Source organism: Octopus sinensis, linkage group LG25, assembly GCF_006345805.1.
Source record: "Octopus sinensis linkage group LG25, ASM634580v1, whole genome shotgun sequence".
Classification (NCBI taxonomy): Eukaryota; Metazoa; Mollusca; class Cephalopoda; order Octopoda; family Octopodidae; genus Octopus; species Octopus sinensis.
Window position 1 is genome coordinate 20,940,752 of NC_043021.1, and position 25,638 is coordinate 20,966,389.

Below are 25,638 nucleotides of genomic sequence, written 5' to 3' on the forward strand. Positions count from 1 at the left end.
GTGGGATCAGTAGGGAGTCTTATGGAGACTGTTGGCACTTAATAAGGGGTAAAGTATAAAAACCCCCTTTGGTCATGAATGATCATGGCATTGCACCTAGAAGGTTTCCCTCTGAGGAACAAATCCAGGCAGGGTTGTTTGTGGAAGACCAGCAGTCACCCATGCATACCAGCCTCCCTTCTCCATGCCACTGATGTTATCCAAGGGAAAAGCAAAGGGGCCGATACAGTTTGGCACCAGTGATGTTGCAGCTTATTTCTACAGCTGAGTGAACTGGAGCAGCGAGAAATAAAGTGTCTTGCTCAAGAACACAACATAACCTGGTCCGGGAATTGAACTCACTACCTCATGATCGAGAGCCCAACGCTCTAACCATTGACACAATTATTTCACGGACATTACATTTGCAACAACAACAACATAAGCTAATGGGTGATGTCCCTACTCCCTCCTGCATCATTATCTGATGTGAAATAGCAATGAAATCTCCCTCAAATCACATCACAAACTACCACTTAACAAAAAGGAAGAACATACCTGATAATACAAGAGAAACTTAAAACAAAACAGACAGGATGGTCAAGGTTGGAACACCTTTCATCATAAAGGTTTGCTTGATTGGGGATTTAAGGGGTAAGAATAACGAGACAAACAATGGAAACATCTTCAAAGAAGTACAAAAAATTTTTAAAAAGGCTGAATCAAGATGGTCAGAGTGACTTTTCATTTAGCATTGCTACGTAATCATGCCTTGGAGCTGTTGTTGTCGGATCAGTTTCTTTTTTTCATATTTTGCCTTCAGCTGATCTAAATGCTTGATGAGAGAGTAGGTACTGTCCAACAGTTCACTGGTGGACAGTGTACTTGTTTTACCAGAGGAGTGGCGAGATGAATGTCCAGTAACGGGAGAAGTTGAAGCAGTATTGGTAACGTTCTGCAGAAATGAGCTGAAAGTCTCTTGGTTGTGTCTATCACAGTTTGCTGGCTCAGACTGATGCAATGGCATTTGCGGTTCTTTTGAGCTTTCATTCTGGCGTTTTCCTCTAGAGGCAGCAGTGAACAACCGATGGTCTGCTGGCCTTTGGCTGAGGTGTTGAATACCACTGTCCATTTGAAAGAGAGACGAAGTTCCAGCTGCTAAATTTTCTGCCTCCTCCATTGTCTGGAAGTAAAATTTTTATTCATTTGCATTAAATATGATATGCAGATAGCTATTTTAATCTACAACTGCTTCTCTTGCACATAACGAATTTTAATTCAGTCAACCAACCAATTGCAACATCAGTAGTTTTTCAATCATTATTTTCCTTATATCAACAGCGATGGACTCCATCTTGGCACGCAGCTGTCTGTTTTACTGTTTTTCTTGTTTCAGTCATTTGACTGCGGCCATGCTGGAGCACCGCCTTTAATCGAGCAACTCGACCCCAGGACTTATTCTATCGGTCTCTTTTGCCGAACCGCTAAGTGACGGGGACATAAACACACCAGCATCGGTTGTCAAGCAATGTTGGGGGGACAAACACACAAACATATACACACACACACATATATATACATATATACGATGGGCTTCTTTCAGTTTCCGTCTACCAAATCCACTCACAAGGCATTGGTCGGCTCCAGGCTATAGTAGAAGACACTTGCCCAAGGTGCCACGCAGTGGGACTGAACCCAGAACCATGTCATTGGTAAACAAGCTACTTATCACACAGCCACTCCTGTCAGTACATAAATGCTGCAAATAAAGCCTAAAAAGGCGGAAATGCACATCCACCATTTCCATCACAGCTGCTGGACAATTCTCTTCCTGTCGCTAAATCTCACCTGTTTCCAAGTAAGCTAATATTCCACAGAACATTGGAAAATGAAAAGCTATGTTTGTATGACTGTGACACTTGCTTGCAGCCATCATGAGGTCAAGACACACACATACATTTATATTATATTGTCACCATGATTGACTGGTAGCCACTACACACATTTTTATTCCCTCCTTGTTTCTTTCTGTGTTCCTTTCTGTGGAAGAGCGTAGGCTCGAAACGTAAAAGACATTTTCAATTCCTGAGCATTATACTAATACATCTGTTTGTTGTCTACACCACCTGTTTTTGTCTTTTGTTTTTTTCTTGAATCCTCCCTATATATATGTATATATAGGAAGGGCATCCAGCCGTAGAAACATTGCCAGATCTGACTGGGCCTGGTGCAGCCTTCTGGCTTCCCAGACTCCAGTTGAACCGTCCAACCCATGCCAGCATGGAAAGCAGACGCTAAACGATGATGATGATGATGATGATATACACAACAGGCTTTTTCAGTTTCCATCTACAAAATTTACTTACAAGAAAGTGGTTGGCTTGGGACTATAACAGAAGACACTAGTCCAAGATGCCACACTGTGGGACTGAACCCAAAATCACATGGTTGGGAAGCAAGCTTCTTAACCACACAGCCATGCCTGTACCTACTTACCAACTTGTCTTTAATTACGTATGTGTGTGTGTGTGTGTGAGCATATATATAGTAAAACTCGCATGTATGTAAAGATTGTGTAGATACCATTTCTATTTACATATACACCACACGCATGGCTTAGTGGTTAGAGTGATGGAATCATGGTCATAAGATTGTGGTTTTGATTTCAGGACCGAGTGATGCACTGTAGTCCTTGAGCAAGACACTTCATTTCACATTGCTCCAGTCCACTCAGCTGGCAAAAGTGAACTGTACCTGTAATCCAAAGGGGGGAAGCCCTGTCACACACAGTCACGCTGAATCTCCCCAAGAAATTATATTACTTATTCTATCGGTCTCTTTTGCCGAACCACTAAGTGACGGGGACATAAACACACCAGCATCGGTTGTCAAGCGATGCTAGGGGGACAAACACAGACACACAAACACATACACACATATATATATACATATATACGACGGGCTTCTTTCAGTTTCCGTCTACCAAATCAACTCACAAGGCTTTGGTCGGCCCGAGGCTATAGTAGAAGAGTGGAGTCCTCAATCGCTTGCATGTTAATTTCATGAGCAGGCTGTTCCATTGATTTATATTGTTGCACACACGAACACCACACAGACACAAATATTATAAGCATGCATTCATGACACAACACTACGCTAATAATCACAAATCACTTTGTACACAGTGAATAGAATCTATCTTCTCTTTATAAAAGTAGAACGGTTTTTGGCGTCCCTTTATTCATCTACTCTGGCACTGCATACAAACATGTCTTATGGCTTATATAACATTATGTTATGATATGTTATGTTGGGATGCGGCCGTGGTTGTACAAGAGGAGAAATATGTCACCGAAACACCCTCACTTACGGTCGTATTACAACATAAGGTGTATGCAAATACAGTATCAACTGGACCTGGACGTTATCAAAGAAGCTTGAGAGGCGGTTGGATGGAACCTACACTCGCCTCCTTATGAGAGCTCAAAATCTCTCGTGGAAGCGTCATCCAACCAAAATGCAAATATATGGGAAACTACCACCTGTGTCATCTCTTGTGAAAGGTAGGAGAGTCCAGTTTGCTGGACATTGTTGTAGAGCTGAAAAAGAGGTAATCTCTACTCTTCTCCTCTGGAAGCCATCTACTCGCAATACCAGAGGGCGCACACTCTCCTACCCTGATGTAATCTCCAGGGATACAGGCATCCAGCAACAGGACCTCCGTAATGCCATGATGGACCGTAAAGTCTGGCGTAGCATGGTAAATTCCATTGTCTCGACCATGGTCGAACAATGATGATGATGATGATCAACTGGAACCCTCATCGTCATAACAGATGGAGTGCCAGTTAGTTATGTAGTAGCATATTTTCATTGGGTATTGTCAATAGGAGTAGTTACTCACAAGACAAGACCCCTTTAACCGAGCTGGGAGTAGAACCAAGGGACGAAAGTTTATAAAATTGCTGCTTGTCAGGGACTTACCAGTGTCTCTTTCGCTCTGCCACCCGAAGCATGTTTGATGCTGATGCTAGAAGCTGTGGCCAGCTTGCCATGTTGGGTGTTGTTCCATCCCATTACACAGTGCTGGTGTAAGAAGAAAAAAAAAATAGGAGAGAAGCAATTGTTATACTACGGTGTATGTGAGAGGAAGCTGACGTCAAAGCGGATACAGCAGAGAGAAAGATAAAGAGATGCAATTGCAGAGGGATGAGTGGTTAGGGAGGCAGAGATAGTCTTTTTTTTTATTTGCTTCAGTCATTTTGACTGTGGCCATGCTGGAACACTGCCTTGAAGGATTTTACTTGAAAAATAAATCCCAGGACTTATTTTTTAAGCCTAATACTTATTATATCAGTCGCTTTTGCTGAACTGCTGAGTTGGGTGGGAGAAAAATACAGATGCACACACATTATATATATATATAAATATATATATATATATAAGCAGCTAGCGCTGCAGATCATCAACCCCCCCCCCCACCTATCCTACGTTTCTCTGTTTTTGAATCTGTCACTCTGCCTCAACCGGCTATCTCCTTCCAGTCCCCTCCCCCACTCGTGAAGTCCTACGTTTTATTTCCTACGAACCTGCATCAACCCTAGCTGTCATCGTTCCTCACCCCAACCCTCCCCACTGGTGCTTCCCTATATTACCTGCACCCCCAAAAAGCACCATCCGAACGTGACCGATGCCAGCGCTGCCTTGGCTGGCTTCCGTGCCGCTGGCACATTAAAAGCTCGAACCGATCGTGATCGATGCCAGACCCACCCTGGCACCTGTGCAGGTGGCACGTAAAAAGCACCCACTCCACTCGCGGAGTGGTTGGCGTTAGGAAGGGCATCCAGCCGTAGAAACTCTGCCAGATCAGACTGGAGCCTGGAGCAGCCCCTGGCTTCCCAGACCCCGGTCAAACCGTCCAACCCGTGCTAGCGCGGAAAACGGACGTTAAACGATGATGATGATGATGATATATATATATATGTGTGTGTGTGTGTATGTATATATATATATGTGTGTATGTATATATATATACAATAGGCTTCTTTCAGTTTCTGCCCACAAGGGGCTAAACACAGAGGGGACAAACAAGGACAGACAAACGGATTAAGTCGATTACATCGACCCTGGTACTTATTTAATTGACCCCGAAAGGATGAACGGCAAAGTCGACCTTGGCTGAATTTGAACTCGGAACGTAACGGCAGACAAAATACCATAAAGCATTTCGCCAGGCGTGCTAACGTTTCTGCCAGCTCGCCAGAATCCTAACAATTCTGCCAGCTTACCACTGTCTCACACACACACACACACACACACACACATGTTTGTTTTTATGTTGAACATTAGATGTATGCATGCATACATACATATACACATTGTTGCTTTTGATATAAAAAGCATGTAAAAAGCACCATCCGATTGTGGCCATTGCCAGCCTCGCCTGGCCCCCGTGCCGGTGGCACGTAAAAAGCACCATCCGATCGTCTGGCACCTGTGCTGGTGGCACGTAAAAAGCACCCACTACACTCATGGAGTGGTTGGCGTTAGGAAGGCCATCCAGCCGTAGAAAAAATTGCTAGATCAGACTGGTGCCTGGTGCAGCCTTCTGGCTTCCCAGACCCCAGTTGCACCGTCCAACCCATGCCAGCATGGAAAGCGGACGCTAAACAATGATGATGATGATGATTATATCTGTTTAAAACCCTGATCACACAATCCAGCATATGCACTCCAGCTGTGTTCATCCATTTCTCAACCATTTCTACAGCAATTATATTAACCATATCTGCATCTAGATATTCCTCTACAGAGATTCTTCTAAACAGCAACAAAGACTGCAATTATTCATGTATGCCACCCTGCTTCTTTGCTAGGGGTACACCTATGTTACATATCCTGGAGTTGTCATTCTTCTGATGGTCTTTGACTGTGAGATATTTGGTTGAAGTAAATCCTTCTTTTGGGTTTTGTACAAAAGCCAAACAGAGAGCCACTATGTGGTCACTGAAATAGCAGTCTGGCTATTATTTCTAGGACTGCACTGTTCAATATGTCCTTCCTTTTTCTAAGACAGTAAAGCATGATTTCTTGGAAATCTAGCTGCTATTTTTAGGACTGCATTGTTCAATATGCCCTTCCTTTTTCTAAGACAGTAAAGCATGGTTTCTTGGAAATCTAGCTGCTATTTCTAGGACTGCATTGTTCAATATGCCCTTCCTTTTTCTAAGACAATAAAGCACGATTTCTTGGAAATCTAGCTGCTATTTCTAGGACTGCATTGTTCAATATGTCCTTTTTTCTAAGACAGTAAAACATGATTTCTTGGCAATCTAGCTGCTATTTCTAGGACTGCACTGTTCAATATGCCCTTCCTTTTTCTAAGACAGTAAAGCATGATTTCTTGGAAATCTAGCTGCTATTTCTAGGACTGCACTGTTCAATATGTCCTTCCTTTTGCATAAACAGTACAGAATGATTTCTTGGAAATCAAGCTGCTATTTCTAGGACTGCATTGTTCAGTATGTCCTTCCTTTTTCTAAGGCAGTAAAACATGATTTCTTGGAAATCAAGCTGCTATTTCTAGGACTGGATTGTTTAGTATGTCCTTCTTTCTAAGACTACATTTTTCACTGTGTCCTTCCTTTTTTAAGACAGAACAGCATGATTTGCTGCTGGTACTGACAAAGATGATTAGCACAGATTAGCACATTAATAACATTCGAGCGAGGTCGTTGCCAGTGCCGTTGGACTGGCTCCTGTGCAGGTGGCACATAAAAAGCACCATTTGAGTGTGGCCGTTGCCAGTATCACCTGACTGGCCCTCATGCTGGTGGCACGTAAAAGCACCCACTACACTCTTGGAATGGTTGGCGTTAGGAAGGGCATCCAGCTGTAGAAACTCTGTCAGATCAGATTGGAGTCTGGTGCAGCCATCTGGTTCGCCAGACCTCAGTCAAATCGTCCAACCCATGATAGCATGGAAAGCGGATGTTAAACGATGATGATGATGATGACGGCGATGAAGATGATGTTGTTGACAATGAAGATGATCATATTCATCATTGTCTCATTAAACAATTCCTAAACATATGGGGGAAAAAAAAAGAAAAACATGGGAAACATATGGGAAACAGAAAGACAAAAACCCACAGACCTTTCCAAGTGACAGAGTGTCAGTGGTATCACAAGTGCCCTTTCGAGGAGCTTTATTGACTTGGCGTTTGGTCAACAACAGATCTTGTGGCATGCTTATTCTACAAAAGGCAAAGAACATGAATGATAGATTGAAAACACAATGAAATAAAAACTAGACAAATGAACAAAGGAAAAAAAAAAAGAACCCTACTTCCTTGCTCCAAAAATTGCAACCATTCTTTGATTTGCAAGTTGTACATAGAAACCTGTTTTTTGGTACCACATTTTAATACCATGTTTTGATTAGTGTAATGTTCCATACCTTTCCACATACATATAAAATGGACTCTCCTAACTATAACCCTGCATTAAGCAACAATAGACACACATCTTTTATCTTTTACTTGTTTCAGTCACTGGACTGTGGCCATGCTGGGGCACTGCCTTGAAGTATTTAATCACACAAATCAGCCTCAGGACTTCATCATCATCTTCGTTTAGCGTCTGCTTTCCATGCTAGCATGGGTTGGACAGTTCAACTGGGGTCTGGGAAGCCAGAAGGCTGCACCAGGCCCAGTCTGATCCGGCAATGTTTCTATGGCTGGATGCCCTTCCTAACGCCAACCACTCCATGGGTGTAGTGGGTGCTTTTTACGTGCCACCGGCACGAGGCCAGTCGGGGCGGCACTGGCAACGGCCACGTTCGGATGGTTCTCTTACGTACCACCGGCACTGGTATCACAGCTGCAATTTCATCATAGCGGCAACTTATATTTTCTATCAAAGTCTGGTTCTTTATTGTTCACTTTTGCTGAACTGTTAGGTTGTAAGGATGTAAACAAACCAACACAAGTTGTCAAACAGTGACTGGGGATAAACACAAATACATAGATATATATATACAACAGGCTTCTTCGAAGTTTTCGTCTACTGAATTCATTCACAAGGCATTGATTAGAATTTCTTCCTGCACCTAAACACATTGATCCAGCGAATACCAACAGAAAAAAAGAAAGATTACAGGGTGTGGAAGGAACCTTACATTAACCCTTATGATTTTGTGGTTCAGCAAAGGATTTAATTTCAATTTAGCTTCAAAGAAAAATTAAGAAAATAACACTACTTGGTACTGATGCTATCAAGTTAACTCCCTTTGGTATTTCACATTGATAATTATTAAAGAGCTAGAAAACACATCGGGAAATCTGATAGGGGACAGTACTGAAGGGATATGGTGATTTACACCTTTTACCATAAGACAGAATTTTTTTCTCCCCAGTAATTGTATTGAATTTGCTTCTGGAAAATGAAATATATCACAAGTTTGCTTATGCCTAAACACTGCTTAGCATTGATACTGCTGAATTTCTTTCAACCAGGCAGCCCCATGGTGCAGCTCAGTCAATGTTGTTGACTGTGTTTTAATTAAAGCTACAGCTTTAAATCTGCCCAGAATGACCTCCCTTTGGTATTTTCCATTGATAATGGCTAAAGAGCTAGCAATGCTGCATCCAAGAATCTGATAACGGGCAACTTTCATCATAGGAGAGAGAATTTTTCTCTCTATAGTAACTGCAGGGAATTTGCCTTTAGAAGTCAAAATATGTCACAAACATATTTTAACCTAAACTTCACATACACTTAAACACTGCTTGGCACTGATGCTGCTAAGAAAATAAGATTTTTACCTGACATATCTTGGGGATGAAAACGTGGGTTTCCTCTCAGCACTGCTTCGACTGTTATTGACTTCAGATGACTCAGAAGTTAAGAAAGACTTTTTCTTCATTGGTTCCGAGAATAACCGATCATTAACATGGTATGATTTGATTTCTGTTTAAGAAAAGAAAAGAAAAAAAAAGACAATCACAATTGAATAGGTAATTAAGAATTTTCTTAACCCTTCAAGCATTCAATCCAGACATATCTGGCCCATATATTCTATCTGTTTTATAGTCAATCCAGCTAGATCCAGCCTCTCACACCTACCCGGCAATGTCATTCTAAAAGTAGACAATCACATCACTGAAATCCCAAAGCTACATGTTTTATCTAGTTTTTTTTTTATGTGCCCCTTTCAAGCCTGGCCAGGCTCGTGGGCCTGGTTTCTGTGGTGTGTGTGTTCCCCTCAGCTGGACGGGATGCACACACACACACACACACGTTATATGTAAGACACCCTGTGCAAAATGTCTTCTACAAAAGCCTTGAGTTGACCAATGCCTTGTGAGTTTGGTAGATGGGCATGTGAGGAAGCCTGCTGGTTGGGTGCATGTGCATGTATGTATCTTTGTGTCGGTGTTTGTTCCCCCATCATCACTTGACAGACAGTATTCCTTTGTTTATATCCCCATTTCTTAGTGGTTTGGAAAAGAGAGATTAACAGAATAAGTATTAGACTTCAAAAAAAAAAGAAAAATCCCATAAGTACTGGGGTCAATCCGTTTGACAAAACCCTTCACGGTAGTGCCCCAGCATGGCCACAGTCCAATGACTGAAACAGGTAAAGGATAAAAGATGCGGGAAAACTTACTAGACTCAGTCAGTATATCTTGTATCAACTGGGGTTCATGTGATGCATCCACAAAGTTCTCCCTTGAAAATAAAAGCAAAAATAAAGAAATGATGGAGATTGAAGAGACTGGAAGTACGAAGGGGAAAAAGTACGAAGGGGAAGAAGTACAAAAGGGAAGAAACTTAAAGCTTTGCTTTTTCCAAATTATTTGTTTAAAAAGTAATTATAAAAAAAAAACGATCGCAGGTGTGGCTATGTGGTAAGTAGCTTGCTAACCAACCACATGGTTCCGGGTTCAGTCCCACTGCGTGGCATCTTGGGCAAGTGTCTTCTGCTATAGCCCCGGGCCAACCAATGCCTTGTGAGTGGATTTGGTAGACGGAAACTGAAAGAAGCCTGTCATATGTATATATATCTATATATATATATATATATATATATATGTATGTATGTATGTGTGTGTGTTTGTCCCCCTAGCATTGCTTGACAACTAATGCTGGTGTGTTTATGTCCCCGTCACTTAGCGGTTCGGCAAAAGAGACCGATAGAATAAGTACTGGGCTTACAAAAGAATAAGTCCTGGTGTTGATTTGCTCGACTAAAGGCGGTGCTCCAGCATGGCTGCAGTCAAATGACTGAAACAAGTAAAAAGAGTAAAGAGAGAGATCTTGTGTGATGTGTAAATGGAAACATTTTCGTTTTCTTTCACTTCACTCTTCTATTCAATTGCAAAAAATAAAAATAAGTAAAAAAAGGGGCACCAGTGCTGGCACCATTTAGAAAAACCGGATCTTTTCGGTTTGAACAGCAGTTTTTAACATACTTTCTAGGTAACTAAAAAATTTTAAACTTCGTATATTGGTAGAATGTGTTTATAAAACATCTTTTTCTCTTGGCTTTATTGAGAAAATTCTATAGTTTGTAAGATATTTGGGGTTTTTTTCTTCAATTTCTGCAATTTCAACCAATCACTGACGTCCATTGAGGTAAACAACATTCTGTGTCGTATGAATATGTCCCTCGTTTAAGAAACAGATTGGGTTTATTTACATTTATGAAAAAAAAAAAAGATACCCTTCCACCCACCCGTAACCAACCCTAACTAACCCTAACCCTAAAATAGATTGAAATGCAATACATCGATACTAGGGTCATAATTATGGGTGACAATTTCATATGACACCGCTAGAAAAAACTGCCGTTCAAACCGAAAACCCACTTGTACCAGCAACACATGCAAAAGGTAACCATGCTAGTGGCACATGAATAAAGCAGCCGTGCTGGTACCATATGGAAAAAAACAGCCATGCCAGCATCATGTGAAAAAAAGGACCTTGAAAGAAGCACACATGCCAGGTGCCACACAAATATAGCATTTGTGCTAGTGTTCCGTGAAAAATGCACCCAGTACACACTGCAAAGTGGTTGGTGTTAGGAAGGGCATCCAGCAATATATCATATGTGTGGTTCCTTGGGCAAGAGGTTTTCTAGAAATACTGCAAAGTAGATGATATATATATATATATATATAATATATATACAATAATATGTTACATTACTCGATATTCAAGATAAAACTCTGAGTTTCAGATGCCGAAGTGGAAATCCACAACACCATCTCTTCGGTTATCTGGCTATTTTGTTATCTTACCGTTTTACCAATATATATATATATAATATATAATTACATTATATAATTACGTTATATAATTAGGGTTCAGTAAAATAATTTACTTTACCACACACTGAACTTTTAGAATAGCAGCCAAAAAATCTCAGCTATTTCTTCTACTATAACAAAAATCTCCCAGACAATGTATACTCAAAAATAAAGGTTCAGTGTGTGGTAAAGTAAATATTTTACTGAACCCTAATTATATAAAGTAATGTTTTAAATATACCTTAAATGGTCCTCATACATACTGAATACTACTTGGTAAAATTAATTAATAATTAATTGATTTTACCCTTTTATTATTGATAATATATATATATATATATTACCATCATTGTTGCTTAATGTCTGATTTCCATGCTGGTATGGGTTGGACAGTTTGACTGAGGACTGGCAAGCCAGGAGGCTGCACCAGGCTCCAATCCAATCTGGCAAGGTTTCTACAGCTGGAATTAGAAGCCTTGCCAAAACAGATGACTGAAGCCTGGTGCAGCCTGGTTTGCCAGCTCCTGTCAAACCATCCACCCCGTGCCGGCATAGAATACTGATGATGACTCAACTGGACACTGGAGAAGCAAGGTGAGACATGAGGTAGTGCTATGTATCCTTTTACCATCTGTGCATCGAGCACCTGTCCAACACATTCAACTCATAAATTTCTGACATTAAGCATGGATAAAGTACAGTAAATCGCAGCTGACAGCAACAAGGTTTGAACCTGAGATGTAAAGAATGCAACTAAACACTTTCAGGCATCCGACAAATAATGTGAGTTCATGGCTGTTTCCTGCACCAGCTTCACATAGAAGCCCCAGCCCTTCCAAAGTGCCTTGGATCGCAGGATGGCCTGCTGTACTTACCTTGGATCGTAGGGCGACCTGCTGCGCATGAGGAGACCTATTGAGTCAAGTACATCAACATAAAAAAATCAAATGGAAATTGTAGTTGCGATACCTGTGCTGGTGGCATGTAAAACGCACCATTCGTACGTGGCTGATACCAGCACAGCCTTGACTGGCTTCCGTGCTGGTGGCATGTAAAAAGCACCAACTGATCATGGCCGTTGCCAGCCTCCGGTGGCACGTAAAAAGCACCAACTGATCATGGCCGTTGCCAGCCTCCGGTGGCACGTAAAAAGCACCAACTGATCGTGGCCATTGCTAGCCTCCCCTGGCACCTGTGCCGGTGGCATGTAAAAAGCACCATCCGTACGTGGTTGATGCCAGCTCTGCCTCGACTGGCCCCCGTGCTGGTGGCACGTAAAAAGCACCAACCGATCGTGGCCATTACTAGTCTCCCCTGGCACGTAAAAAGCACCCACTACACTCACAGAGTGGTTGGCGTTAGGAAGAGCATCCAGCTGTAGAAACTCTGCCAGATCAAGATTGAAGCCTGGTGCAGCCTCCTGGCTTCCCAGACCCGGTCGAACCGTCCAACCCATGCTAGCATGGAAAGCGGACGTTAAACGATGATGATGATGATGACATATTTGCAATACATAGATGCAGTGGTAATGTGCAATATTTGTAATAAGAAAAGCAACGTGTGGCTGTGTGGTAAGAAGCTTGCTTCCCAACCACATGGTTCTGGGTTCAGTCCACCTTGGCCAATGCCTTCTACTAGAGCCTTCAGCCAACCAAAGCTTTGTGGGTGGATTTGGTAGATGGAAACTGAAGGAAGCCCATCGTGTGTATGTGTTTGACCTCCACCACTGATTGACAGTTGGTGTTGGTGTGTTTATATCCCTGTAACTTAACGGTTTGGCAAAAGGGACTGATAGAATAAGTACGAGACTTGAAGGCCTAAGTACTTGAGTAAATTCATTTGACTAAAATTCTTCAAGCTGGTGCCCCAAGAAAAAAACAACAACATTGTCATTGAAATAAAAGAAAGAAAGAAGAACACCAATTCATTAAAAAAAACAGAACCCTAATTCATTCAAATCAAATGTTAATTAAAAAAAAAATGAAATGAAAGTCTTTGGCATACAGCTGGTTGACATCCGTCAATCTTCTGTCTTGAGATTCCTTCCAGAAGGACTTCAGCTTGTCAAAGTGCTCGTTGGACAAGTGTGTTGTAGAGTGATGCTGACGGTTGTCTAGGATACCAGCAATCCAATCGTATCCAAGCAGTTTCTCTTTCTGAAGATGCAAAGAAGTACCAAAAGAGAAAACGAAAATAGAAATCAATACAATGGAAAAATGATCAATCAAAAAGGAAAGATAAGATACTCTTTTCTCTTTTACTTGTTTCAGTCATTTGACTGCAGCCATGCTGGAGCACCACCTTTAATCGAGCAACTCGACCCCGGGACTTATTCTTTTGTAAGCCCAGTACTCATTCTATCGGTCTCTTTTGCCGAACCGCTAAGTGACGGGGACGTAAACACACCAGCATCGGTTGTTAAGCAATGCTAGGGGGACAAACACAGACACACAAACGCACACACATATATATATATATACGACAGGCTTCTTTCAGTTTCCGTCTACCAAATCCACTCACAAGGCATTGGTCGGCCTGGGGCTATAGCAGAAGACACTTGCCCAGGATGCCACGCAGTGGGACTGAACCCGGAACCATGTGGTTGGTTAGCAAGCTACTTACCACACAGCCACTCCTGCGCCTATGTAAAAAAAGATGTAAAAAAAAAAAAAAAAAAACTGATTTGAAATAGGTGCAGGCATGGCTGTGTGGTTAGGAAGTTTGCATTCGTAATCACATGATTTTGGGTTCAGTCCCACTGTACAGCATCTTGAGCAAGTACAGTTCTATATTTAAGAGATGAGGAATAATGTACGCTATTTACATTCGATGGATATTTGTCCTCATCTTGTTTGTTGCTAACACAACATACACCCACGGGTATACGGCATAGTGGTTAAGAGCATGGGCTACTAACACCAAGATTCTAAGTTCGATTCCAAGCAGTGACCTGAACACTAACAATAATAATAATAATAATAATAATAATATAATGGACCTTTTGAGCAGGATGGGTTACTCGACCAGAAGAAAATTCTAACTGGGCCCCCACCTGCAAGGTCAGGTGCTGTTTATGAGATCACCCTGTCGCGCACATATGGTTGTGATGCATGTGCCTGGTGTATCCTTATCAGACGGGTAGTCATGATGGGTATACTGGGCTTCGTATATTTTACCCCAATGTCACTTTGATGGCATGCACTGCTCTTTCACTCAATAATAATAACAACAACAGCATTGAAAAATACCTTAGGAATGAGAACCCAGGTTCGAAATTTCCCCAAGACACCTGATGAAGGCTAGAGGGTATGTCAGCCGAAACGTTGTGTTAACAACAAACAAGATGAGGACAAATATCCGTCAAATGTAAATAATGTATCTTAAGCAAGTGTTTTCTACTATAGCCTCAAGCTGGCCAATGCCTTGAGTAAAATTTGGTAGATGGAAACTGGAAGAAGCCCATCATATATATGGCGGCGAGCTGGTAGAATCGTTACCACACCGGCCGTATTTCATCTGCCGTTACGTTCTGAGTTCAAATTCCGCCGAGGTTGACTTTGCCTTTCATCCTTTCGGGGTCGATAAATTAAGTACCAGTTACGCACTGGGGTCGATGTAATCGACTTAATCCGTTTGTCTGTCTTTGCTTGTCCCCTCTATGTTTAGCCCCTTGTGGGTAGTAAAGAAATATATATATGCATGTGTGTGTGTGTGTAATATGGCAAAATGGTGTGTTGGGTTGCATTCCTTTACATTAGGAGGTAACTTAGCTATTTTGATCAATAAGCATCAATAAAATAAAAATAGTACACTAGAGCAAATATTTGAATTCAATCTGAATGAATAAAAAAAAAAAACTTCTGCAGAGAGAGAGAGAGAGAGAGAGAGAGAGAGCAAGAAAATGTAAACTCCAGAATGGCCAAAGTCCAGTAATGTGAAACCAGTAGAAACATTATGTTGACATCAACAGGTTCAAATGCTGCATTCAAGACACTTTGCAGGCATTAATGGCATTCATTAGCCATAAGCAATAAAATTTCTACAGAGAAGGGTGAGAATGCCAAGTGCTGAAGCCATACCTGTTGAAAGGCACTTTAGATTGAGTTTGTCAATTGACGGTTGCTAATATTCTAATGTCATTCAAAGACTGAGAGATCATAAGCACTAATTTGAGAAGGATATACTGAGTTACTAGATCTCTCTGTTTATGTATATATTATACATATTCTTTTACTTGTTTCAGTCATTTGACTGCGGCCCTGCTGGAGCACCGCCTTTAGTCGAGCAAATCGACCCCAGGACTTATTCTATCAGTCTCTTTTGTTGAACCGCTAAATTACAGGGATGTAAACACACCAACACTGGTTGTCAAGCAATGGTGGGGAGACAAAGACACACACACACATATAGGAGTAGGAGTGGCTGTGTGGTAAGTAGCTTGCTTACCAACCACATAGTTCCGGGTTCAGTCCCACTGTGTGGCACCTTGGGCAAGTGTCTTATACTATAGCCTCGGGCCGACCAAAACCTTGTGAGTGGATCTGGTAGACGGAAACTGAAAGAAGCCCGTTGTATATATGTATATATATATATATATATATATGTATGTGTGCGTGTATGTTTGTGTCTGTGTTTGTGCCCCCAACATTGCTTGACAACCGATGCTGGTTTGTTGACGTCTCCGTAACTTAGCGGTTCGGTATAAGTGACCAATAGAATAAGTACTAGGCTTACAAAGAATAAGTCCTGGGGTCGAGTTGCTTGACTAAAGGTGGTACTCCAGCATGGCCACAGTCAAATGACTGAAACAAGTAAAAAAGTATATACTCTTTACTCTGTTTTACTCTTTTACTTGTTTCAGTCATTTCACTGCGGTCAAGCTGGAGCACCGCATTTAGTTGAGCAAATCAACCCCAGGACTTATTCTTTGTAAGCCTAGGACTTATTCTACTGGTCTGTTTTGCTGAACTGCTAAGTTACGGGGATGTAAACACACCCGCATCGGTTGTCAAGTGATGTTGGGGGGACAAACACAGACACATATATATATATATATATACATACATACGATGGGCTTCTTTCAGTTTCTGTCTGGTGTTGGTTAGTTTATGTTCCCATATCTTAGCAGTTCAGCAAAAGAAAACAACATAAGTATCAGGCTAAGGAAAAAAAAAGTACTAAGTTTCATTTGTTTGACTAAACCCTTCAAGCTAGTGCCCCAGCTTGGCTGCAGACCACTGATATATATATATATGTGTGTGTGTCTAAATTTATCATCATCATCGTTTAGCGTCCGCCTTCCATGCTAGCATGGGTTGGACGGTTCAACTGGGGTGTGGGAAGCCAGAAGGCTGCACCAGGCCCAGTCTGATCTGGCAATGTTTCTACGGCTGGATGCCCTTCCTAACGTCAACCACTCTGTGAGTGTAGTGGGATTTGGCTTCTACTTCTTGCCAGTTTAGCAACCATATAGAGATCACTTATTGGTCCATATTAATTTTTAACCTCAGTCAGTCTTAATTCAGTAGACTTATGATCCAACGGTGACCATCTCATCAGTTTTTGGACATCTAGAATCACATTATACATTATTATGTCCTTGTTTTAAACTACAGTTTGGAGTCTCATTGGAGATTTGGCTGCTATTTCCAGCATATTGAGCATCTACATAGAGACACTTACTTCAGCTCACACTGTCTCACTGGTTCTCTCCCTCCTCATTAGCCCAAGCTCCTTCATCATCATCATCGGTTAGCGTCCGCTTTCCATGCTAGCATGGGTTGGACGGTTCAACTGGGGTCTGGGAAGCCAGAAGGCTGCACCAGGCCCAGTCTGATCTGGCATTGTTTCTACAGCTGGATGCCCTTCCTAACACCAACCACTCCGTGAGTGTAGTGGGTGCATTTTACATGCCACCGGCACAGGTGCCAGACGAGGCTGGCAAACGGCCACGATCGGATGGTGCTTTTTACGTGCCACCGGCACGGGGGCCAGGCGAGGCTGGCAACGGCCACGATCGGATGGTGCTTTTTACGTGTCTATAACAGCAAAAAAAAAATATTATTTCCCTCTCAAGTTACACACTACCAACTTACCAGCTTGCAAAGAAACAGTAGCCAAATTTCCCTCATATTATGCTAGGTTGTAAGTGAAGAATGATACAATAGACAATATAGCACAACACATGAAAACACTGATGGAGGGATGGCCAGATGTGGTATGCCTTTGATCATAGGCAATGCTTGATCAAAGTTGACCTGAGGTTAACCACCAACACCACCGCACATATTTCTTCACCTTCAACATAAACATGTTGCAGAAATTTCTTACCTGGCTCTTGAATGCAGATTTTGGTGCATCTCTGCAGATATTTTCTTTACCGACTTTCGAATGTCTTTTGATACCAACAGAAACTCTACTGGGTTTCTTCAGGTTTCCACTGTCATTGAGTTGAGAAGAATACTGACGAATTTCCACTGTACCAGGATCTTCAACCTCTTCCTTTTTCCCAGCACCTTCTTGTGAGCTGTCCAAGATCTTGTTGTGTAGTTTCATTTGGTTTTCTTCAGCGCTGGCATTAAGATGGCTGCTGCTTCTGTCTTCAAGCTTCCAGCTATCACTCAGATCATTATCACTCAACTGTAAGTCACTATCATCGTTATCAATGGTAAAACTATTACGCCACTGGCTTGCCCAGTTATCAGAACACAAAATTCTGAGTGGACTTCTAGGTTCATGTTCCTCCTTTGTCGACTCTTCTAAGAACTTATCCTTGGTGATCTGAAGATGATGGTTTTGAGATTTTGGAGTTTGTGGATATGTTGCTTTGCTTGTGGCATTTGGTGTCCGACAATTTAATTCATCATTGTTCAGATAAGGGCTTATGGATGGGGGCTCAACAGGTACGAACTGATCAAGTCTATGGTTTTCCAAAGAAAATTTGCTAGCGACAATATCATCATCATCAACATTATCACCACTCCCAATGAAGTAATCAATGAAAAAACTATCTCCACCATCAGTTACATCAATTTCATCATCACAAACCAATTGACCATCGGCATTGTCAATAGCAATATCACCCCCCATGCCTATCTCACAAACATTAGTTTCTTCTTTTGGAATATCCCAGCTAGTGGCATCATCGACCTTATCTTTGGCTTTCTCATAATCATCGAAGAGCACAGCATCCTCGTCAGCTCCAACACTAACACTATGGATATCATCAAAGAAGCCAGTTGTGAGCAGGGCACTGCTACTGTCGAAGCATTTATTTCCTCCATCATACAAAGACTTGAAGACTCTGACTGGTGAACTTTCTAAATGATTGCACAATGGTTTCTCAAAAGAGATATTTTCTCTGTTTGCAGCTGTTTTATGGGCTCGTCTTTTGTCACAATACCCAGGTGATGTTATACTGCTTATTTCTGCAGCATGATTATAACTGGACACAGTGGGGTAGTTGTCTTTTGAATCGGCTAAAATCTTCTTCCGGTTACTGAAACAAACAAATAAAAATAAACAGTAATTAAAAAAAAAAATATACATGGTCTAATCAATAAGTATCCAGAATGTTGCCATAGTAATGAAGCTAAAGCATGGTTGTAATAGTCGCAAAGTTTTGGCCGTTGCGAAGGCTTTAGCCCCGGGCCGACTAAAGCCTTCTGAGTGGATTTGGTAGACGGAAACTGAAAGAAGCCCATCGTATATATGTATATATATATATGTATGTGTGTGTATATGTTTGTGTGTCTGTGTCCTCCCAACATCGCTTGACATGTATATATATGTATACATGTATATATATATTATATATATATATATATATACATATGTATGTGTGTGTATATGTTTGTGAGTCTGTGTTTGTCCCCCCAACATCGCTTGACAACCGATGGCGGTATGTTTACGTCCCCCGTAACTTAGCGGTTCGGCAAAAGAGACCGATAGAATAAGTACTGGGCTTACAAAAGAATAAGACCTGGGGTCGATTTGCTCGATTTTCTCAACTAAAGGCGGTGCTCCAGCATGGCCGCAGTCAAATGACTGAAACAAGTAAAAGAATATACAAGCCTATGTTGGTCCAGCAACTTAGGGTTGAAGCGTAATGAACTGACTGCATTATAGTTAGTAGAATAATTAATAAGGAGCATAACCATGGTATGACCAACGGTATTCGAACACTACACAAGCGCATGGAATAAACGGTTAGGTTCCAAATTCCGAGAACGTAATCCACTAAGCCTAGTACTTATTCTCTCTCTCTCTCTTTTACTTCTTTCAGTCATTTGACTGCGGCCATGCTGGAGCACCGCCTTTAGTCGAGCAAATCAACCCCGGGACTTATTCTTTGTAAGCCCAGTACTTATTCCATCAGTCTCTTTTGCCGAACCGCTAAGTGACGGCGACATAAACACACCAGCATCGGTTGTCAAGCAATGCGAGGGGAACAAACACAGACACACAAACATACATATATATACATATATACGACAGGCTTCTTTCAGTTTCCGTCTACCAAATCCACTCACAAGGCATTGGTCGGCCCGAGGCTATAGTAGAAGACACCTGTCCAAGATGCCACGCAGTGGGACTGAACCCGGAACCAAGTGGTTGGTAAGCAAGCTACTTACCACACAGCCACTGCCGAACCGCTAAGTTACGGGGACGTAAACATACCGCCATCGGTTGTCAAGCGATGTTGGAGGGACAAACACAGACTCACAAACATATACACACACATACATATGTATATGTATACATATATATACATGTCAAGCGATGTTTGGAGGACACAGACACACAAACATATACACACACACACACATATATATATATATATACACATATATACGACGGGCTTCTTTAAGTTTCCGTCTACCAAATCCACTCACAAGTCTTTGGTCGACCCGAGGCTAAAGCCTTCGCAACGGCCGAAACTTTGCGACTATTACAACAAAAAGAAATATTCCCCACTTCTCCACTCGTATTAGATAAAGACAAAAGTATCAGAAACCCATAAGGTATACCTGCGGAGTAGTTTGTGAATATCTTGTAGAGAATCCGCCGTTTCTTGTCCGGCGACGACGAGTCTGCTCAAAAGTTTCTCACATTGTTTTCGTTTTTCCATCAAAACGTCCATAATTTGTTGACGAATAATTTCTCTCACATATTAAGCATAAGAGAAATTTTTCAATATTTGAATATTTCTCGTAAAAGAAGGATTTCTACCGACAAAAATATTGCAAACGGCTGCGCTTAGAGACTTCGTATTTTTGCAAGTCTGAACCTGGCGAAACTTTTGAATTGATCAGATGCCGGAAGTTAAGACATGGGAAATAACTCATATATAATGATTTCTTAGAGTTACCGACCCTTGTAATTCTGCTGTGTCTGGGGAGAGTCATTCTCTTTTTGTGCCTTATAATATAACACACGTGGAGGCGCAATGGCCTAGTGGTTAGGGCAGCGGACTCGCGGTCGTAGGATCGTGGTTTCGATTCCCAGACCGGGCGTTGTGAGTGTTTATTGAGCGAAAACACCTAAAAGCTCCACGAGGCTCCGGCAGGGGATGGTGGTGATCCCTGCTGTACTCTTTCGCCACAACTTTCTCTCACTCTTTCTTCTGTTGGCCTGCTCGCTTAGCCAGCGGGGTGGCGTCATTTGAAGGCTAAAACAATGCGAAGCGCATTGTGACCAGCGATGTGTAACAACATCTGATGGCCTGGTCGGTCACGGAAAAGGAAAAGAAATATAACACACACACTGGTAAAATTTCCGCGTTTTTCTTATTTTTATTTTCCTAAAATTTTCGTTGCGTCTTGCAATCTTTTCAATAGTTCTGACTATTGAATAGGTGAGTGTGTTAAATTATAAAACACAAACAGAAAATGACTCTCCCCAGACAACAGAATATGGTAAAAGTTTTTATTTTTTATTCCCTTGAAATTGCTCATAAATGTGGTTTTGGATGTTCTTGACTGCTCCTTCTAGCACGTAAGGTGGCCTGTTAAAGGTCACCTCTTTTGTGTTTAAATATACACTAACTTTATATATATATATATATATATATATATATATATATAATATTGTTACGGAACGGACGGAATCGCCCGCCGTCGTCGCCCGCCGTCGTCGCTCGCCCCGAACGGCTCACACAAGTTCCGCCACGGAACCCAAAGAGGCGGAGAGAGGAGATACAGATAGATACTGCCACAACCTCAACAGCACAGAGATACAGAGGCACAACCCGAGATACAACCCAAAGAGGCAAGGCAACAACTGGCAACACTGGCTTATATTCAAACAACAGTTTATACGACAATTACAATTGTTACAACATCAAGATACATCAAAGCATGCACGTGACTACTCAATACATAATACAACAGCATTTCAAGAGTACAACTCAAAGCATAATACAACATCATGTAACAATTCAAGAGTACACGTCCCAAGACAACAGTTCTTTAAAGTCTCTTCCTAAACATCACAATCAACAAGTCCTTTACTCTTCTTCTCACAATGTCCTTTATCGACCACATCGACAGAGTCCTTGACTATTCTTTTCACTGTTCAATACACCGTGACACATATCAATGCACAAACACATACCTCAATTCCTAATTGAATCTGCCAGTGTCCCATTCCTCTCAATACTGCTAATTCCTCTGAATACTGCTAATTCCCTTCTGTGCCGCCAAGCTTTCTCGCATCCAACTTGCTCCTAAGAATTCCAACGCTTGCTCCTTAAATCCAAGGTCCGTCTGTCTTCTTCGAGGACCGGCCAGCGACTCCAAGATCCGTCTGTGTTCCTCGACGACCGCTCAACGACTGCCAAGACCTCACTTCGTCTCTGTCCTTCTTCCACTCCCTCATCTCCCTCTGTACCGCTCACACCCTCTCTAACTGCCCTGGTCCCTATACTCTATCTATATCCTCAATCTGTCCCTTACTGCTTATCCTTTCTATTTGCCCTCTGCTCTTACTCTATCGCTATCGCCTACTGTCCCTTACCCTCTCCTGACAGCTCTACCATACTCTCTGCCTGTCCCTCTCTGCCCCCTCATCCTCTCTCACGACATATTCAAGGGGTGTCCAGAGCGACCCCTAATTCACCCGCACAAGGTCACAGGTCATTCCAAAACCCATTAGTCCTCCATTAGACAAAAGACTGTCACATTTTCACCAGACATGATGGTGCCATTATTCCTATGTGGGACAGAAACACTGCACTAGTTAAACCCGTAACAATATTAATAAATAAAACATATGCATATATATATACATATATGTACGTACCTACCTCTACATGTATATATACACGCATATATGAGGACAGGACACCAAAAAAACGTCGAACACAATGAGAAACGAAAACATAGACACAAACCCAAGGAACTGGGCATTTTTCTTAAACAACAAAAAAATAGAGTACAGGACGAATAACACAAGGAAAAAAACCCCTTCTTCAGTCGCCATGGTTTCATCTACTCTACGTTTCGAAATATATATACTATTGTGCCTGGGGAGAGTCATTTTCTTTTTGTGCCTTATAATGTAACATACTCAACAGTAAAATTTCCACTTATTTCTTATTTTTATTTTCCTAAAATTTTCGTTGCGTCTTGCAACCTTTTCAATAGGAAATAAGTGGAAATTTTACCGGTGAGTGTGTTACATTATAAGGCACAAAAAGAAAATTACTCTCCCCAGACACAACAGAATATGCTTCAACACACGAACTTATATAAAGAATCTTGCAAACCAAATCCCCAAACGAAATACAACCCTTGTAAATTAAAAAACAAAGAAAAAACTCGGGAAAAGGCCTATACAGAAAAGTTAATTTTTTGCATGGGTTTTTTTCGAACACCTTTCAAAAACTCACAAAAACTCTAACCTAGGTTGGCATATCAGTATTAGTCAAAATTTGCATTCTATTGATAGAAATGGTAATACAACAAAAGAATGAAAGAGACCTTGATATTATGTAAATAAAGAAATTTATCTGTAAATATAATATGTGACAATATTTGGTAGCCATGATAAAACTCCGAGTCTCGGATGTCGGGCGGAAACCCACGCCGGGATCTCTTCAGTTATTGGGCCATTGAAAAAAATGCTATGAAAATGACCGTTAAACAAAGGGAAATTTCTGTGTGATTGACCGTTATTAAGACAAAAGAGCTATTAGAATGACCCCTAAGTAAGGGTAGGGAGTAAAGGTAAGGGAATAAAAATGTGGACGTGCAAGTGTATGTATAGATATGCACACTTACGCGAATACTACGAACCTTTTTACCCCCTTACCTTTACTCCCTCCCCTAACTTAGTGGTCATTCTAATAGCTCTTTTGTCTTAATAGCGGTCAATCACACAGTAATTTTCCTTTGTTTAATGGTCATTTTTCATAGCATTTTTTTCGATGGCCTGATAACTGAAGAGATGCCGGTGATGGTTTCCTCCCCGACATCTGAAACTTGGAGTTTTATTATGGCTACCAAATAACTGTCACACTTTAAAATGGGCCAGTTATGCAACACTGGCATCGGCCATGGCCACTATTTCACTTGGCTTGCCGAGTCTTCTCAAGCACAGCATATCTCCAAAGGTCTTGGTTGCTTGTTATTGCCTCTGTGAGGCCCAACGTTTGAAGGTTGTGCTTCACCACCTCATCCCAGGTCTTCCTGGGTCTACCTCTTCCACAGGTTCCCTCCACTGTTAGAGTGTGACACTTCTTCACACAACTGTCCTCGGTACTTATTTTATTGACCCCAAAAAGATCTTGGGCATGTGTCTTTTACTATAGCCTCAGGCTGACCAAAGCCTTGTGAGTGGATTTGGTAGACAGAAACTGAAAGAAGCCCGTCGTATATATGTATATATATATGTATGTGTGTGTATATGTTTGTGTGTGAGTGTTTTCCCTCCCAACATCGCTTGACAACTGATGCTGGTTTGTTTATGTCCCTGTAACTTAGCAGTTCGGCAAAAGAGGCTGATAGAATAGGTACTAGGCTTACAAAGAATAAGTCCTGGGGTCGATTTGCTCGACTAAAGGTGGTGCTCCAGCATGGCCACAGTCAAATGACTGAAACAATTAAAAAGAGTAAAAGTCCCAAAATACGCAATGGACATTTAGGACAAACTTACGAAAGTGCTTTGGACTGGCAAAGAATTAATTTTTGTCTCCTTAAATCCCCAAATAAGTTCCTTCCTTCCACCTTTCAGCCGCAGATGACACAGCTACTTCTCATCATCACCAATAAGTTTTCCAGTGGGGCTCTCAGACCTGGTTTCTATAGATCAGTGGCTCTCAACCCCTTTTTGCATACGGACCCCTTTATTTCTCATGTTAGTCTACTGGACCCCCCCATAACCATTTGATGTTCGAAATAAAATCCTTTTATACTTTTATAATTAAATATCATTAGGAACTCTATAAAAAAAATTGTTAAAATATTTTGTTGATTGTAGCTGTATAACCAATTTTTAACCATATGTGTACCCCCAAAAGACTGTTATATATAACCATATCCTATTGTTGCCACGAGAGGAAAGTGGGCAATACCTATTTCTTTACTACCCACAAGGGGTTAAACATAGAAGGGACAAACAAGGTCAGATAAATGGATTAAGTCGATTATATCGACCACAGTGCATAACTGGTCCTTATTTAATCGACCCCGAAAGGACGAAAGGCAAAGTCAACCTCGGCGGAATTTGAACTCAGAATGTAGCGGCAGACGAAATACTGCTAAGCATTTTGCCCGGCATGCTAACGATTCTGCCAGCTCGCTGCCAAAGAGACAATACCAATGGACCAAGAAGCAGCTATCAGCGTTAACCACCACAAGATGGAAAAAGCGAACCAATTCACTTATTTGGGCAGAGTTGTAAGCAACTCAAGCAATGTGGAACCAGACATAGACTGCAAGATCGGAAAGGCAGCATCAGTGTTTTAGCATATGCAGTCCATCTGGGCAGTCTCAGACATCAGAATTGATGTGAAATTTCATCTATATAACTCCATTGTTTTACATTCTGCAACCTATAAATCAGTGAGATATGAAAGAGAACAGTAGGGATGGCTAGGAAACTGAATGTATTCCCCCTGAGGTTTCTCAAAAAGATTTTGAAGTCAACTGGTGGATCTACGAGGAGAAACTGAGAAGAGTGAGGCCATGACCACAATAAGAGTACCGATTCTATCTTGCAAACCATTGAAGCTATAATACAAGATACGTGCCCAAAGTTCCATGCAGTGAGACTGAACCTAGAACAATATGGTTGGGAAGCAAGCTTCTAACCCCACAGCTATGATTATCGAAGCATAGATACCAAC

At 41.5% G+C, this 25,638-nt stretch overlaps 1 protein-coding gene across 1 annotated transcript; it reads right to left on the bottom strand.

Moving 5' to 3' along the window:
* Positions 1-254: 254 nt before the first annotated feature.
* On the bottom strand, positions 255-20,599 carry LOC115224402. Its single transcript, XM_029795299.2, has 8 exons — positions 20,321-20,599; positions 17,622-18,789; positions 13,296-13,447; positions 9,650-9,711; positions 8,805-8,949; positions 7,136-7,235; positions 3,964-4,065; positions 255-1,162 (listed from the first exon to the last, which is right to left on the bottom strand). The coding sequence occupies exons 1-8, from the start codon at positions 20,431-20,433 to the stop codon at positions 737-739; spliced, it is 2,268 nt and encodes a 755-aa protein (XP_029651159.1). The 5' UTR covers positions 20,434-20,599; the 3' UTR covers positions 255-736.
* Between the last annotated feature and the right edge of the window lie 5,039 nt (positions 20,600-25,638).